Source organism: Xiphophorus maculatus, chromosome 16 (genome assembly GCF_002775205.1).
Source record: "Xiphophorus maculatus strain JP 163 A chromosome 16, X_maculatus-5.0-male, whole genome shotgun sequence".
NCBI lineage: Eukaryota > Metazoa > Chordata > Actinopteri > Cyprinodontiformes > Poeciliidae > Xiphophorus > Xiphophorus maculatus.
Window position 1 is genome coordinate 13,744,238 of NC_036458.1, and position 13,902 is coordinate 13,758,139.

General features: G+C 40.4%; 2 protein-coding genes across 2 annotated transcripts; both read left to right on the forward strand.

Moving 5' to 3' along the window:
- Window positions 1-1,303: 1,303 nt before the first annotated feature.
- Window positions 1,304-5,340, forward strand: LOC102227807 (chromobox protein homolog 8-like). The gene is made up of 5 exons (XM_005808878.3): window positions 1,304-1,477; window positions 1,623-1,666; window positions 2,068-2,133; window positions 2,455-2,521; window positions 4,380-5,340. The coding sequence occupies exons 1-5, from the start codon at window positions 1,409-1,411 to the stop codon at window positions 5,169-5,171; spliced, it is 1,038 nt and encodes a 345-aa protein (XP_005808935.1). The 5' UTR covers window positions 1,304-1,408; the 3' UTR covers window positions 5,172-5,340.
- Window positions 5,341-8,334: 2,994 nt separating this feature from the next.
- Window positions 8,335-13,694, forward strand: LOC102232477 (meteorin-like protein). Its single transcript, XM_023349085.1, has 4 exons — window positions 8,335-8,442; window positions 8,894-9,276; window positions 11,531-11,590; window positions 12,901-13,694. The coding sequence occupies exons 1-4, from the start codon at window positions 8,360-8,362 to the stop codon at window positions 13,227-13,229; spliced, it is 855 nt and encodes a 284-aa protein (XP_023204853.1). The 5' UTR covers window positions 8,335-8,359; the 3' UTR covers window positions 13,230-13,694.
- Window positions 13,695-13,902: the final 208 nt, after the last annotated feature.

Below are 13,902 nucleotides of genomic sequence, written 5' to 3' on the forward strand. Positions count from 1 at the left end.
TGTGTCAGACTTTAAAAAAACAACCTTAATGAGCCCAGTGTCACTCGCTAAGACTAAACTGTAGTACCCACTAGCCATCTTCTCTTTTATACTCTCTTTATTATTTATTTTACTGTTTTTTGGTTTGGTTTCCCAAAATGTAAAATTTTATGCAACTTCGGGATTTTTCTCCCGTCATTCAGCTTCACACGTTCAACTTTAGACCTGAAGATAAGAAACAGTTTCTGAGTTTTTTTTTGTTGTTTTTTTTTTTGCTGAAATGCTAAACGATTTTTTTCTCCTCATGAAATAAGGTTCATGTAGTTTATCTTCAGGCAATTGTCCCATATATTTGTCTCATTAGATTATGATTAAACTGAAAAATAAAAAAATAAATAAATCAGTTGACATTTTATTTTTTACTTACTACATTGAGTAGCCTTAAAGCAAAATGAAATAATAAATAAATAAATAAAGCAATTGTTGGAATCTGACTTGAAAATTTCTATAGCGGAAAAAATCAGTAACAAAATCCAACAATCTGTCATCAGAACTCTTTTTGTGCGATCGTGTCTTTTTAAACATCTTCTTGAGTTTTTTTTTTTTTTAAAGAGACACGGCGCAAAATCCCAATTAATCCCTAAAGCGCAGACGTCCATTTACGCATAGAATCTCAGTGGCCTTGTTAGATGTTGCAAGAGAAACTGCCAGAAGGGTTAATGAATAACCTCAGTCTCACAATTTATAAAATAATATGTCTTAACTAATCATTTGTGAAACTGTGAGGCCAGTCAACTTTGATTTGGTTTTGTTTTTTCAGGACCGGTTGTTGAATGTGGATATATTATTTATGATTGTATGCTGTTTATTTGTTTTCGTATTTTATTTTATTTCCATGTATGTCTTTCAGATTTTTAATTGTGGATTGTGTGTGTGTGTGTGCGTGTGTGTGTGTGTGTGTGTGTGTGTGTGTGTGTTTGTGTATTTAATTAAACACATTCTCTTCTCCATAGTTTCCACAACAGAAGATGATGAAATGATTTGCTCTCCGCTGTGGGTCTGGTCCCCCCCTGCCCTCCCTCCTGACCCCCCCATAGGGAGATCGAGGGTCAGCGGACCCCTCTCCGGGACTCTCCTCGGCTTGGCTCCCCGCACTGTGCCAGACATTCCTGTACAGCAGCCAGAGCGCCGGGGCTCCTCCCCTCCGCTCAGAGACCCGGAGCACGTAGCAACAACTGAGCCAATGTGCTCCACCAGCGATCCGTCCTACCCAGACCGCGGTGCCTGGCAACAAGAAAAAGACGTGATGACGTCCACTCCAGATTGCGTATTATGGGATGTGCGGAATTAAACAGCCCCGGAGAGGGCGAAAAGGGGGAAGGCAGAAATAATAAAAGCGGCAGAAATCGACGTGGTTGCATGGTGAATCATGGAGCTGTCGGCTGTCGGCGAGAGCGTCTTTGCAGCCGAGTCCATCATCAAACGGCGGATCAGACGGGTATTCGCCGCTTTTCTCTCTCCCACCCACACCGCTCCGACAGCATCTGTTACGCAAAAACATGTGTCCGTGAGGGCTCGACTGGCCAGTTAACCGATAACCTGAATGTTGTTCTGGATCTGCTTCTCTCTCCCTTTTTTTGCAGGGTCGCTGGGAATATCTGGTGAAATGGAAGGGCTGGTCTCAGAAGTGAGTACAGAAAAACAGCAGAGGCAGCAGCGAAGGACAGCGCTCCATCCTGGTCGATCTTACAACTGCAGCGCCTGGCATGCTATTATTTTTTTTTTTTCTTTTCGTTTTGCACGCATTTTCTGCGTTTTCTGCGTTCTGTGTTCTCGGTGACGCAGTGTGCGCCAGTCAGGTGTTGGTAAAAACACCCGATTGTGTCGTTTTGTAACGTCCACGCGCTTCGGCTGAGGCAAGAAGTCAGCATGCGTCATGGTCCGCTATGGTCGCAGCTTCACGCAGCTTTCACATGTGGGGGGGGAAGAGAAAGCAGACAACAACACACATGCACACACGGCGTGACAGAACGTTTGACACGAGTTCTGAGTCAAATAAATAAGGCCCTTCTGGTTTCTGTGGTACAGGTACAGCACCTGGGAGCCGGAGGAAAACATCCTGGACGAGCGGCTGTTCGCCGCCTTCGAGGAGAGGTGAGATGGTTGACAGCGCACCAGCAGGCCTCTCTGCAGAGAGGAGATAGCACCGTGCGATCTGCACCGCAAAAAAACTTGCACTCATAATAAAATCTCTCGGTCTAGATTCTAATCTTTGACATATTTCGAATCGTCTCAGGCAAGAATGTCTTGTTAAGAGTCTTGGATTTTCCTGTCGAAACCCCGCAAACATTACTTTTAATCTCGGGGCAGTTTTGACATTTTTGCAGATGTTTTCAACTTTTCGGAAAATCGTAGAATTGATGAGAAACGCGCGTATGCAATTGAGTTGATTTGTGATTTGTGCTCATCACCCAGGGAGCGCGAAAGGGAGTTGTTCGGGCCCAAAAAGAGGGGACCCAAACCCGAGACTTTTCTCCTGAAGGTGGGGAAATCTTTTCATAAACGTTTCTCAAACTTTTTTTATGAATCATTTCAAGCTATCGCTGAGTTATATTAAAGTATCATGTCAATAGTGAAACCGATTCTGTCAGGGAGAGAAAGTGACTAACTATGAAGGAGAGGATTGACCTTTTTTATTAAATTTATTTAAGAATTTCTAAGTAGACATGCGCAATAGTTTTATAGTCTGTCAAAAATACATATGACCAATCAATACCAAGTTTTATAGGACATAAACCACACAATTATCTCCTTGGTAAAATGTCCCCTACAAATGTATTATTATTGTTGATATTAATATTATTTGTATTATTATTTGAATAATTGACAGAGATGGAAGATTAAAGTTGCAGAAAGGTTAAGAGTTTCTATTCTCCACTTTTAGGGAGGGCTGAAATCCCAATTCAATATTTAATAAATGTATTTATATTAGTAACATTTCATGGGATTGAAGGCCTTAATTAGGGGGCTGAAGACCACCCTTACCCCTAATTCTCACCTTGTCTGCACTTCACTTTCTCTGTTGAAACCTAAACATCTTCCATTTGACCTCTAATTTTATTTTATGAAATCCACACATTCTTTTTTCTCTTTTCATTTTAAATATCTATTTTGAATCTGTTGCAATAATAAAATATTTGTCATTATTCTGCACTTTATGGTAAACAGGCGAAGAGCAGCAAAGCAAATGTGCAACTATGCTCTGCAAACCCTGAATGTCAATATGGAAAAATGTTTCTGCCCAAATTTAGCCTAGCAAAGATGTTAAAAATCTGGGTTAGACATTTTGAACAACCATAACCACCAAAAATGGAAATGTTGTGACATATGGATTCACACAGAGTGATATATTCCAGGCTTTCATTTCTGCTTCTTTTAATAATAATTACTTGCAGTTCATGAAAACATGTAATACAGTTTCTAAGAAAATGAATGACAATATTACATAAAACCAATATAATTTTTTTTTACATAAGTCTTAACTTACTGAAAAGTATCTGAACTGCATTGCTCTGTCTAGGTGTAATGGAAGCCCAGATTACCTTAATAGTAGCCTTCAGGTCATTTGCATTGTTTGGCCTCGTGTTGATCATATTCGTCTTGACAATACTTCATAGTTTCTGAGATCAGGACAAACCAGTTTGCTAGCCAATAAATCCCATGAATGTCATGGTGAGACAGCATGTGGGCGAGTCCCAAATCCTGCCGTAGAAAGAAATCAGCTTCTGTGGTTTGTCAGCAGGATGAATTGTTCTAAAAGGATCCTGTGAGTAACTGCCCAGTTCCTTCCCTCTTACGATACTTCTGTCATTCTCTCTGGCTCAGGACTGCTTTCAGTTGTAGCATGGATAAATCTGCGTGTGGCTCTTGAAGCTCTGCCCACCTCTTTTGGCTTCCTCTTTCTCCCAAACTGTAGAAGGTTATTTGTTTCACAATCCTCTCTCAAGGATAATGGTGTGCTTAAAGCACCTCCTCGTGTGTCTTTTTCAACAGCATTCTTCCTTCCGCTTAACTTTTCTTTAAGATGCTTGCTGAAAACAAATTTTTTAGCTATTAAATTTTTTTTTAGCTTGACTGGACAATTGTCAGCTCAGCAGTTTGTTGTCCATTACAACATATTCTTTTACATATCATGGTAGGGCTTCTGTAATATTTTTAATTGTCTTATAAATTGTTTTAGCTATGACCACTATAAGAAAAAAACGATATAAGGATATAACTCTGTGTTTAAAGTATACATGAGTTTTACTTTTTAAATTGGATTGATGAAACAGATTAGATGACGATAATCTAATTTGTTCCTGGTAAATTTTCCTTTCTGACTCGTTCTTTGTTTTCAGGCCAAAGCCAAAGCTAAAGAGAAGACGTATGAGTTCAGAAGAGAGGCTCCCAGAGGAATCCAGGTTTCCTATCCCATCCCGGAGCACGTCATCACACCGAGGGCCCGTGAGGGTTTACGGGCAGTGGTTCCCACCATCTTCCCTCCGAGCGCGGTCAACAGAGGGGAAAGCGTCCCGATTCGACCCCCAGAGCCGGAGAGGAGGCCCAGACCGGTTCCGCTGGAAGCTCTCCTGGACCAGGAGTCCAGGGGGTCCCCCAAAAAGCGAGGTCGCAAGCCGAAGCTACACCCGCATTATGATCCGCATGATGCCAGTGGCTCCTCAGAGCCAGCCCCGAAGCGGAGCAGGTCACTGGAGGAGCAGTCCATCATGTCTCGACGCCTGCATCATCACGGAGAGACGTCGGATCACAGCCTCCTGCAGCTGACCAAGAGGTTTCAGGAGGAGACCACGATCACGCCGAAATCCAACAGCGAGCAGAAACACGCAGGGCTGTCGTACACATGCGCCTTCAGTCCAGGCGAGCGTAAAAGGGATCCAGAGGGACACAGGACTTACAGTTTGAGCAGGCTGGATTTTCCTCAGCACGGGAAGCTGAAGCGCTCCGCAGAGGAGCGGGGGCACCAAGCCGCTGTGCTGTCCTCACAGGCCGACCCGACCGCGCCCTCAGCCCCAACCTGGACCCCCTGTTACACCAACTGGGACACTGTGACGGTGACGGATGTCACCATGAACCTGTTGACTGTGACCATCAGAGAGAGCAGCACCGCTAAAGGCTTTTTCAGAGATTAAAGATGAGTATTTTCATGTTGTAGTTCACCGTGGAATATTAACGCGCCACTAACCAACAAACAGGCCTACTGTAAGACTATATCTTTTCTATGTAACTTTCAAACGTGTACATACAGATATTTAATACGCTGCTGGAGAAAATAAAAAGAAACATGAATTGTACAACGAAGACGTGTTGTTCGTTTTGACCATTTTTTTTTTTACAGTATACAGTAGTTTTAACAACTAAATTTGAACTAAAACTAACGCACATACACCGATCATGCTTGAAGCAGTGATTCAATAAAAAGTAAAGTTAAGGCTCGGCGTTGTTTTTAAATCTGTTCTTTAAGGAATAATAAAAAACATATCACAAATTATAGTCTCTTTTGGACTAAAATAGCAAAGTGATCTTTCAGAGACAGATTTTCTGGAGTCAAAGTCTCAATAGATCTATGCATCACTTTCAAGAACCATGGCATGCTGATATGTCTTTTTTTATTATTATTCAAATCCTTTTAAGGTCTAAAATAATCCACTAATTTTACCCTCGCTTAATTGTGCTAACATTTTAGGCAGGTCCATCTAGACGTCCGACTTAAGTCTGATAGAGAATCTGTGGAGGAAAGATTAGGGTGATGGCAAAGACGCCTTCCAAACTCAAAGACCTGGAGCTCTACACCAAAGATAAATCAATGGACTATCAATGGACATAAGCAAACAGCTGGCCGACAGTTATAAGGTTTTTGTTTCAATTACCGAGAAGGGTATAAACAATTTTAATCATGGCGTTTAACTTTCAATATATTTGATCATTTCTAAAGTTGTCTCATTGTCTCATCATGAATATGTAAATCTACAGCTACATAGATTGTGATGGAAGCATCACGCCGCGGGAATGTGACAGCATGACAACATTAGAAATTCCAGTTGAAAGAAACATTTTAGCAACCTTATGAGATTTTTCCTAGTGTTCTTTTATCAAGACTTTTAAGATTTTACTACCAACCCTGAGCCCGAACGCATAACGCTTTAGTCTTTCATTTAGAAAATCCTTAACGACAGTCAGAGTTTCTTGTGAAACTTTTTGTTCATTTTTTTTAAGAGTCGCAGCGTTACAATAAAAAAAAAAATAGGGTAATTTTACTGGCGCAGAGGTGTGGAATCTGGGTATGCATGCACAATGCGACGCATGTAGGGTCGGCAGAATAAAATTACTTAATTTTGTTTAATTGAATTATAGAATCGCTGCTGACTACATTTTAAGCTTTAAAAGAGATTGTTACACCGAAGGCAATTCTCAGAAGGACTCCAAAGGTCAGACGTGGCTGTAAACACAACAGCCGTTTTACGATATCTTCAAGTGAAACACATTGAATTATAATATGTGATAGTTTGAAAACCCAGTGAACCATGGTGTATTGTTCGCCTGAGGAAGCCCTGAGCCCGCGACTTGGATAAACGAGATTTTTTCAGCGTTCTTCTTCTTATTATTATTTTTTTTAATGCATCAAATTATGTTTGAAGGGAAGCTTCGGGTTGAGATCGGGGGGGATTTTCCATTAATGTCATGCATCACCTTGATCCATTAGGCCTGCTGTGGAAGCCAGGCGTCTCTGTGACTCTGGGCACAAAGCCGCCATTCAGTTGACTTTACTTTCTCTCTGCGCAATCCTGGATAATCACTCTAACCAGTTTCTTTTGGCTTCATGCCTGTTCTTTTTAGCTTTACTTAAATGTGCCATCAATAAATAAATAAATAAATAAATAAATAAATAAATAATAATAATAATAATAATAATAATAATAATAATAATAATAATAATAATAATAATAATAATAATAATAATAATAATAATCTAACAGTATTAACTTTAGCTCTCAATAAACCTAACAGTTGATCCGGTGAACCGACAAATATGATCAGATTCCTGCATGTTTTCATTACTCTGATACGCAGAGTTCAGCGCAGAAACATGACATGAACCCCGAAACCTTCATCAGTTTTTTTGTTCCTCCTTAAAGCCTCTAAGAAGCAGTCTTCATGAACTGTTACGCGCCACTGGGTTTAACCTCCACAAGATGTCGCCAGGCACCACTAAGTACTTGAAAGATGGCCAACTTCTTTGTGTGTACGTGTGTGTAAAAAAAAAAAGAAGAAAAGAACAAAAAAAACCCGCAGCAGGTTAAAATGAAGTGGAACTGCTGGTCCTGGCTGGATTAATCATTGATGAAAGCTGGTAACTAATTCCACAAGGCTCTGCAGCTACAAAATTGCAGCCCGATGAGTTACAGCTCTCCTCCTCTTTAGACCACCGCAGGTTGAGCTTTCCAGATGTGAGCAAAAGTGTGCCTGTGCGTCTCCATGCCAGTAGGTGGAAAACAAACGCCACCACGCACCACTCCACGCTGCCATGCTCTTTGTGTGCTCATAATTGATGTTATTTAATTAGGTGCTTAGATTTCATACTAATTATACGTTTATCTTTTTTTTTTTTATAAATGTATTGTTCTGAGTTCTGGGTCTACCAGTTAAAATTAGATTTATTTATTTATTTGCTTTTTTTTATGTTTTTATTTTTTTGATCATGCAGCTGCAATGAAATTGCCCAGAAATAAACACATTTTATGGCGAAAACAATTGGAGTTTTTGGCTTCTCTCCCATTGCAGCCTGTTAGCCCTTATAGACGCACTTAACTCTGAAAACTCAGCTTCATAAGCAGACCTTAAACAGTTTCAGGAGTTTAAAGAACCTGAATGGACACTTCAGGACTAGTCTAAAAGTAAGATAATGGACCTCTTCGAGTGAGTGAATGCTGCTGCAGAAAAGCGCACTGCTCTCAACAGATGGCTGAAGCCTTTTCAAACCGACCGGGTCTTAAGAGAGGCAAAGACAAAAGGCTGCAGAGGCCAGCAGACCCCCAACAACTGGATCAGGACTAATTGGATCCTGAGAGAGAGAGAGAGAGAGAGAGAGAGAGAGAGAGAGAGAGAGAGAGAGAGAGAGAGAGAGAGAGAGAGAGAGAGAGAGAGAGAGAGAGAGAGAGAGAGAGAGAGAGAGGAGAGAGAGGAGAGAGAGAGAGAGAGAGAGAGAGAGAGAGAGAGAGAGAGCGCACTCTGCTTGTCCTCTCAGTTCGCTCTTCAGGTTTCTCTCGCCGACTTTTCAAACCATGCACCACTGTCGGCCTCTCCGTGGATTTCTCTGGAGATGTTGCCAGCTGTGATCATTCTCGCCTGTCTGCCTGTCCTGGCTCTTCATTGTGCAGCTGATCTGTGCAATTGGACTGGAAGGTGAGCAGCTTCTCAGATTTAAGTTGGGAAATTAAAAATAACAGAGTGGAAGTAAACTCATTGAACAGGAAAAAAAAAAAAAAAAAAAAAAAAAAAAAAAATATATATATATATATATATATATATAAAGGGGGGTTCAGTTTGAAAACAGGTCAAATAGCAACATAAACAGAAAAGTAAAAAAAACAAAAAACGTTTTGGGTAGTTGTACAACAAAAGAAAACTATAGTCTATTTAATGATCCTAACAGTTGAGTGTGTTGTTTTAACATTTCACAGTCGCTGTTGATGTGTTGGAATAAGTTATTTAAATGTTTTACTGCAACTATCAGCTGTTATATTTCGTCAGCGGGTAGTTTTTAAAAACTTTTCACGCAATAACCTTTGTCCATTCCTCGGTGTCGCTAGAGTAAAAAAAAAAAAGCTGCTAAAACCCATTCATTTGTGTGCAGCGGTTTTGCAGCTGGCGTTGACCGCAGGATCGTTCTCCAGGTGCGGCTTCGCTGCACGGAAGGTCTCGTGAGCTGGGTCTACCCGGGTCAGGCTCTCAGAGTGGCGCTCGAGCCCAATTTGTCGTCCATCCGGTACAACACGGTCTGCATCCAACCGTCTCCATCCCTCAGCGGAGCCAGCGTTTTCATTGAGCGGGCCGGAGAGCTGGACCTGCTGGAGACGGAGGACGGCGGGCGCACCGGGCGGCAGGTGTTTTGTTTTCGGGCGGATGAGCCGCACAGTCCGGTCATCTACCTCCAGGCCGGACCGCAAAGTCCAGGAACGTGGATCAGACGCACAGTGGGCTTCAGATATGAGTTGCTGCGCAACAGGGGCGTCTACGGTGAGTTGGGGCGTGAGTGTCGACACTTTTCATTGAGTTTAACAGATTTAATTTGGTGCTGCTGTTTGAACACGAGTTTAGGAGTAGCTTATTGGTCAATAAAAAAAAATCTTAAAGAAAGAAAGAAAGCGTTTTGTCAATAACACAATTATCACACCTTTTATTTTTGTAAGGACAGTTTCTAACGTAAATTAAAAGTAACAGATGAATGAGCTCAGTGTAATAATGTTACTTCTCGTTGTAAGAAGTTGAACAGGCACTCAGATTAGGACAGATAAATCTAAATAAATGACCATTTTTAACCCATGTTGAGAAAGGAAGTTTTATGTTCTATCTCTTATTATTTTAAGCTTAATATTGACAGCTTAAATAATGTCAATAACCCTAACGCTAACCGTTTTTGCAAAAAAAGAGAAAAAAATTAAATAAATAAAATAAATAAATACAATTAAAACAAATAAAGGGACAAGTGAGTTATATGGAATCCTGGATTTTAAAAAATCCCAATCTTGTAATAAACATAAATATATGGTAATCTTTTTCTTTCCTAATATTAATAGTCTTCAAAGTACACTTTTAATTCAATAAAATAGATTTACAACTAGTATTTTAAGTTCAATTTAAAAAAATAGATCAAAATGAAATGTGGAGCCACACAAGCAATATAAAACAAAAACAAAAAGCATTTAAACTCTGATTTTAAGTCACTTTAAGTCCTTAAAGTAAAATAGATGACAAGTTAGTTTGCATGTCAAAAAAATACTTCGCTTATTTGTTTTCCATCATTTTTATTTGACAGCATAAGGACCAAAATGTACATGAATACAGAATTTTTGCTCTTTGTAATTTCCCATTTGATCTTTAAAATTGTCTGGACAGTTCAGCAAGACTTTCAAGAGAGCTGAAGGTCACATTTGAAAAGGAATAGCAGGATGACAATATCATGATTTATTTTCTTTTTTTCTTTGGGCGGAAGCAAAATGAGTTTATGCAAAAGGAGAAAAAGTACTGGACATAAAATAGATCTCTGAGGACCTTCACATATGAGGGCACAGCTACACATTTCTGTCAAAGCCAAGAACTCTGATATAAATATCTGGGTGTCTCCCTACACTAGGGTGTAAAAGAACTAAACGTGCATAATCAAAAGTTTTAAAAGTTTTAAAAGTCCAGGAGGAAAATCTGGACATCTTATCTTCCTATATTGGTTCCTTCCAGCTCATTCTAGGAATGTGTTCCCAGGCGAGAAAGAACATTTAATTTATTTAATATTTAATATTTTAGGTCACCTTTGGTGTCTGTTCTTCCAGAGGTATGTGTTTGGAAAACCTCCAAATGAAGACGCCCAAGCAGTTGATCAGATGTTTATCAGACTCTTTTCTATGCGGAGGATAATCTTTCACTTAGTGAAGTAATTTCAGCTGTAGACCAACAAGACCTTGGGTGTTTAGTCTCAGTTCTTCCTTCACCACAAAAGACAAGGCCCAAGTCATTGTCTGCAGAAGCCAAAACAAAAACAGAAACAGACGCAAAAGTGATTAAAAACACATGATTATATATTAAAGCCAGGCACAGAAATAGTGCTAATTTAACAGAGCCGAGTCGTGCTGAGAGGAACGAGCAGCTGCTGGTCAGTCTGGTGTTTTGTCTGGTTGTCTGGTTTCCATCAGGACACAAAGCAGAGAGGACGCAGCAGACCACAGGGTGGTCGGAGGGCACCGGGCCAGCAGGCCTTCATTCAGCACAAAAATACTTTGCAGATTCCACAAATGCCTCATCTTTGTGCCTGTCTGTTTATTAGCATGTATCCAAGTGTGCGGGCCATTCCTGGCATGCTGATGTCATCCCAGGCCCTTTATAGACAGCTGCCTGTTTATCTTTTCTGTATTAGCAGGCTAGCAGAGCATTTGACTCCTGCAGTCCTCTGCTTCGGCACGAGGTCATTCAATTAGGTCTGCACAAAAGAAGTCAAACACGGGGTCACTATGGCGTGGGGTTTATATGTGGAGGTGATGCTGTAGGCGGAGTGCAAACGCAGCAGCAAATGACATTCCACTAACTAAACCATGGTGCTTGGAGATGAATGGAGATGGTGTGCAGGTCAGGGAAGAGCTGACAACCTACTCTCAATCAATATCAGGCATAATGGGTAAAGGCATTTCAGAGGGAAGGAGCGATGTATTGATTGACAGTGGAAAAATGAGTCAGAAAACAGCTTCTATTGACACGTTGTGCCCATTCTGTCCACCCACAGCTTCATGCCGACCCTGCAATGACACAGAATTGCTCATGGCTGTTTGCAGCAGTGACTTTGGTGAGTACATGCAGGATTTGACACAAAGTAACCCACATCTGTTTGAGGAACCACTCACAAATCAAAATGTTTCACTTTATTCATAGTGAAGATGAAGACATTAATCAATAAGTATATTTTTTTATGTCTATAGCCAGTCAGACAATAAATGAATAATTTTTGGGGTGTAATTCAGAGTTGCAATATTTATCTTAAAACAGAATGCAACGGATTTCTCCAGAATGCTGAGCCAAACAGTTAAAAAAAAAACAGATAAAATTTCAACACTTTACCTCTGAGTTGCATCACTGTTTTGTTGCAACCCACCACAGAAATAAATTGTAGCGGCCCACCAAAGTTTTGGGAACTGAAAACACCAAATGCTGAAGTTTTACAAGTGGTTCCCTTTATTCACATACTGTATTTTAACTGCAGAAGATGACAAAATATTATTTTTAATAAAACTATTTATTAATACTGACAGTCACACTCCATGAGTTTGTAAAAATAATACTGAAAAAAATATATATCTTGTATTGCAACAGCATAATCTCATAATCTCATATCCAATTTGAGTATATTTATCTAGTAGGGAAAATAAATCCTATTTTAAAAGAGAAACCACAGAATTACTGCCACAATTATGCTGGTGAGTTTGACACTCCTGAGCAACCTCATGCTTCTACCAGTCACATTGGGCCACACCTCCTACAAATGGCCAAATCAAGGATGGAAAACAGAAGGAGGGTAAGAAGCTGAATATTTGTTCACAATGGTAAAGCACAGAGCTGTTAGTATTGTGTTTGGAGGAAACACCAAAATGTATTGTAGCATGAGATTTTAGATAAACATTAAAGCTGGGCTGTAACGTGTTGCAAGTTCTTAATTTTGGCCTGCTGTCTACTTGATTTTGATACTCCTCGTCTAGAGAGACTATAGAAAGTGGAATGCTCTCTCCATGTATGATCAGACAATGTGAAAACTTCCTTACATCCTGAAATGAATCAACATTATCCAAGTTGAGCATCATTCATAAAACACACTTAGTTTTTCAGCATGCACATTAGTAAAAACAGGCACTTTTGGACAAAACTCCAACCACTAGATGTCAGCAAAGTGATTTCTTAGTATGTGCAGAATGTACCTCAACAGGCATTAGTGGTATACTATATCTATACTACCTGGGATGAAGTGTGTTTGCTACGAATTGTCTACAAGGTGTCAAAAACTGTCCTGCTAGAAAAGGGGATCTTACACAAACAGTAGTGGCACCTGTGATGTTTTTACTTCTTTTTTTTTTTTTAAGGATGTATTTTTAATTTTTTTTGCAGTGGTTCGAGGCTACATCAAGAATGTCTTCCATGACTCTAGAAGGCAGTCATCACTAGTGGAGGTGTTGACAACAAAGGTTTACTGGCAGCGTAGTGGAGTGTTTGTGCAACAAATGCGTCCATCTATGTCCCCTCAGTCCTGGCATGGACACATCCGGACGCTCCTGCAGTGCCACGTAAAGCCTGGGGACGGACAGTTCCTCTTCACAGGGTCAGAGCACTTTGGGGAAGCTTGGTTAGGGTGCGCCCCACGCTACAAAGACTTCCTCTCCGTCTACCACAAGGCCAGGATAGGACGAAGGACTTCCTGCGACTTCCCTCTGGACTGAAGAGGTGTGTGTTTTTTGGACCCAAATGAACTCTGTAATGGCACTGCGGGAACCTTGTAAAGCTGTCATGTGCCAACAAGGTGGCATCAAGGTTCAGCAGCAGGGACACAACTGTTGAAATGCTGCTGAGAAACACATGTGGAGGAGAAGAACAGCAGGGCCTCCTGAACTGGGGCTCAGAACGTGGCCGCCTTTGTCTGTCTCCAATCACTGCCTTTAGTCCTGGCAGACTTACGAGGGGTTGGGTTGCTGCTCTCTTTTTAAGCTCTCCTCACATTAGCTGTTGTTCACTTTGCGGTCTCTGTGCAAACGGTGCTCTATGATCTGAGGAGGGAGGGAAGACAAAGGTGGGCTATTTGTCCTCACAGCTTGGCTTTGTGAGTTTAGGCTTGTACACACATATGCCTGTATAAGTTTATGTTATATTGTTTCCCATCATAACAATTTAGCTTAGTTTTATTTGTTTCCAAACTGACAATAAAATTAAAAGTTACTGATATTCACATTTTTATTTTATTTTTTTGAAGTTTATACAGTGTTTTCCACATTTTGTCAAATAACAACTGTAGTGTATTTTAGTTAATTTTTTGTGACACAGTCAGTCCAACATAAAGTAATGCATGATGATAAAATAGGAGGTTTAGATATACATGTATATCCAGTCCATTTGTCA

Excerpts from the sequence above, each read along its gene's own strand:
- LOC102227807 (XM_005808878.3), top strand. The coding sequence starts at position 1,409 with ATGGAGCTGTCGGCTGTCGGCGAGAGCGTCTTTGCAGCCGAGTCCATC. Across the intron at positions 1,478-1,622 it reads TCAAACGGCGGATCAGACGG|GGTCGCTGGGAATATCTGGT; the intron begins GTATTCGCCGCT and ends CTTTTTTTGCAG. Across the intron at positions 1,667-2,067 it reads TGGAAGGGCTGGTCTCAGAA|GTACAGCACCTGGGAGCCGG; the intron begins GTGAGTACAGAA and ends TCTGTGGTACAG.
- LOC102232477 (XM_023349085.1), top strand. The coding sequence starts at position 8,360 with ATGTTGCCAGCTGTGATCATTCTCGCCTGTCTGCCTGTCCTGGCTCTT. Across the intron at positions 8,443-8,893 it reads CTGTGCAATTGGACTGGAAG|CGGTTTTGCAGCTGGCGTTG; the intron begins GTGAGCAGCTTC and ends ATTTGTGTGCAG. Across the intron at positions 9,277-11,530 it reads GCGCAACAGGGGCGTCTACG|CTTCATGCCGACCCTGCAAT; the intron begins GTGAGTTGGGGC and ends GTCCACCCACAG.